This window comes from Heliconius melpomene, chromosome 2 (assembly GCF_056956725.1).
Source record: "Heliconius melpomene rosina isolate 202511_hmr_F chromosome 2, ASM5695672v1, whole genome shotgun sequence".
NCBI classification, from domain to species: Eukaryota; Metazoa; Arthropoda; class Insecta; order Lepidoptera; family Nymphalidae; genus Heliconius; species Heliconius melpomene.
The window spans coordinates 618519-621950 of NC_140390.1; the positions used below are offsets into that span (position 1 = coordinate 618519).

Below are 3432 nucleotides of genomic sequence, written 5' to 3' on the forward strand. Positions count from 1 at the left end.
AAATTGCAAAGAACGATAAAGGCGAGAATAGCAAAAATATACCGAAAAAGAACAAATTCAACATGATAGACTATGTAACTCAATCAAATAAGTAGCAATCAGCGGCCCCCCCGACTCGTTTTCCAATACGGCTTGTCACCGAGGAAAACTACGACTACAACCCTCCAGCACCGAACTCTCCATGTAAAACCAAACGTATTTCAGAAACAGATAACTCTATAAAAACGAATCAAAACTTATATATTTCTACCTATAATGTGAAGTCTCTTAAAGGGGAAACGAGAATGATCGAACTAAAGAATGCCTTAAAAAATCTCAAATGGGACGTCATTGGATTATCCGAAGTCAGACGAAACGGATCAAAAATAGAAGAACATGACTGGTGTATTTTTTATCACTTTGGTGAGACTGAAGGATACAGAGGTGTCGGTTTTTTAGTCAAGAAAATACATAAACAAAACATAATTAATTTCTACGGAATATCCGAAAGAGTCGCCCTACTTACCATAAAGTTAATTGATACAATATTTTCCATTATACAAGTATATGCTCCGATGGAAAAAGCTCCAGAAATAGAAATAGATCAATTTTATGCCGACATAGAGAAGGCAAAAGAAAAGTCGACTAAAAATCTAATATTAATCGGCGATTTCAACGCAAAAATTGGTATCTCACCTGCACAAATAAGCTCTATCATAGGACCCCATGGCTCAGGTACTTGTAACGAACGTGGAGAAAGATTAAAACAATTTGCGATCGATCAAGAATTATCAATTATAAACACATTGTATAAGAAAAAAGAAAATCAGAGATGGACGTGGCGTTCACCTAACGGCAACACATTAAATGAAATTGATTTTGTCCTGTCTAATAAACCCCATTATTTTACAAATATAGAGTTCATAAGAAAGCTTACATTCCCTTCAGATCACCGACTAGTGAGAGGCACAATGGTACTGAGCAACAAGAAAGAGAGCAGGAAAAAATTTACTAATTCAACATCAAATATAGAGTCGGAAAAAGAATACACAAACTATCGGAAATTACTAAAAGAAAAACTAGATAAATTAGATTTTGAGAAACGAACAATACAGCAATCTTATGATCTGCTAGAAAATACAATTCAAATCAGTCTAAGAGAAGCAAAAACGTTGAAACAAAATCAGAAATTTAAATTATCCCATAATGTAAAAATATTGATGTCAAGAAGGCATGCTCTACAACACAAAAATGACAAAACTGAATCTGAAAAAGGGGAATTAAAGGAGTTATATAGATCAATATCAAGAAACATACAAGACGAATACGACACATATAAGCTAAATAAATATAAACAATGCATAGAGTCAACAGGAGGCATAAAAAGAGTCGATAAGAAACTTCATAACTGTCAAAATTGGATACCCAAACTGAAAACACAACAAAAAATATCTAAAAATCGGCATGACTTAATCCTTATTGCCACGAAATTCTACAAAGAACTCTATGATGAGAGACAAATAATTAACAGCTGTTACACAACACCACATTTGTTACATAATACAGAAGAATCGGTAGAGCAATTTTCAAATAAAGAAATAAGCTTAGCAATAAAAAACCTAAATAACCAAAAAAGCCCAGGACCTGATTTCATTACAAACGAGGCAATAAAAGGCGCCGGAAATGTTATAATTGGAGTCTTAGCCAACTTGTTCAATGAAATACTGAAATACAAGACTGTTCCAAAACAATGGTGTGAATCTGAACTAATACTGCTCTATAAAAAGGGCAACCCATCTTCAGTATCAAATTATAGGCCCATTAGTTTGATGACGAACTTATATAAACTCTTTGCACAATGCTTACTAAGAAGAATAGGCCCAAAAATAGATGAAAAACAACCTATAGAACAAGCCGGTTTCAGATCAACATTCTCAACGATAGACCACATGCATGTAGTATGCCAAATTATCGAAAAACACAGAGAGTTCAATAAACCCTTATACCTTGCATTTATTGACTATAAAAAGGCTTTTGACACTATATCTCACAAAGCGATTATGGAAGCTCTTAAATATCATGAGATTGACAACACCTACATAAACATAATCATGCATATATACAGCAAGTGCAGTAGTAGAGTGAAGCTGCAAAGAAAAGGTCCGTTCTTTAAAATATGCAGAGGCACGAGACAGGGCGACCCAATGTCCCCTAAAATATTCATCGCCGTGTTAGAGCTAATACTCCATGACATTAACTGGAAAAACAAAGGTATTAGACTAGGAGACAAATATCTAAGTCACTTAAGATTTGCTGACGACATTATACTTCTATCGAACAGCGCCAATGAAATCCAAGTCATGATGACAGCTCTACACCGATGTAGTGAAAAAGCAGGATTAGAAATAAATTTTAATAAGACAAAAATTCTGACGAACTCTACGAAGACCAATATAAAAATAAATAACCAGCAAATAGAATACGTAAAAGAATACATATATCTAGGCAAATTAATAACATTTAGAGATATAGATACAGAAGAAATAGATAGGAGAATCACTTTGACGTGGAAGCGATACTGGTCCCTAAAACACTTATTTAAATCAAAAATGCCTATTACACTTAAAAGAAGACTGATGGACTCCTGTATTCTTCCTACTCTCGTCTATGGATGCCAGACGTGGTCCCTGACGGAAGCAAACGCAAAAAAGATCTCAGTATGTCAAAGGGCTATGGAGAGGAGCTTACTGAAAATAAGACTAAAGGATAAAATAAGAAACGAAGAAGTAAGAAGACGAACGAAAGTGAAAGACGCTATAGATCATGTGAGACAAATGAAGTGGAAGTGGGCCGGACATTTGGCGAGATACAGAGACGGACGTTGGACGCGGGTCGTGACCGAGTGGCGCGGTCCGGAGGGCTGCAAGCGTCGGGTCGGGCGCCCCGTCAAGCGCTGGTCGGACGATATCCGCGCTGTTGCTGGATCTAAGTGGCTCTCACTAGCACAAAACAGGAAAAAATGGCAAGAACTGGAGGAGGCCTTCACCCGCACGGGGGTTCCTACACAAGATTTAACATAACTACTAACACTTTTAACTTTTAATTACTACCTATAATTACTAACATTCTTTACTTTATATTAACGCATAAATTAACTACTTGTATGTAAAAGGAACAAATAAAGGCTTTTTATTTTTATTTTATTACATTCATAATCTAAGATACACCCTGTATACTGTAAAGTAAAATTACTTTTCACTGTTCTTATGAAGTTTTTTAATTATAAATTATAATAAGCAATTTCGGTTTAGTCAGTTAAAACAAAAGTTTTAGCAGATTCTTAGCATAGCAAAAATTCTGTAGTAACGCAATGCCGACGGCACAGCGTCTAATTGTAATCGAGGGTATGGGTTCGATTTCTACTCACTAAAATATTTGAATAAATTATTTTCA

The 3432-nt window shown here is 35.3% G+C and overlaps 1 protein-coding gene across 1 annotated transcript; it reads left to right on the plus strand.

Annotated features, from left to right (window-relative positions):
- The first annotated feature begins 284 nt into the window (after positions 1-284).
- On the plus strand, positions 285-3059 carry LOC146540232 (uncharacterized). Its single transcript, XM_085204819.1, has 2 exons — positions 285-1356; positions 1621-3059. Exons 1-2 carry the CDS (start codon positions 285-287, stop codon positions 3057-3059), a joined length of 2511 nt encoding a protein of 836 aa, XP_085060945.1.
- The last annotated feature ends 373 nt before the right edge of the window (positions 3060-3432 follow it).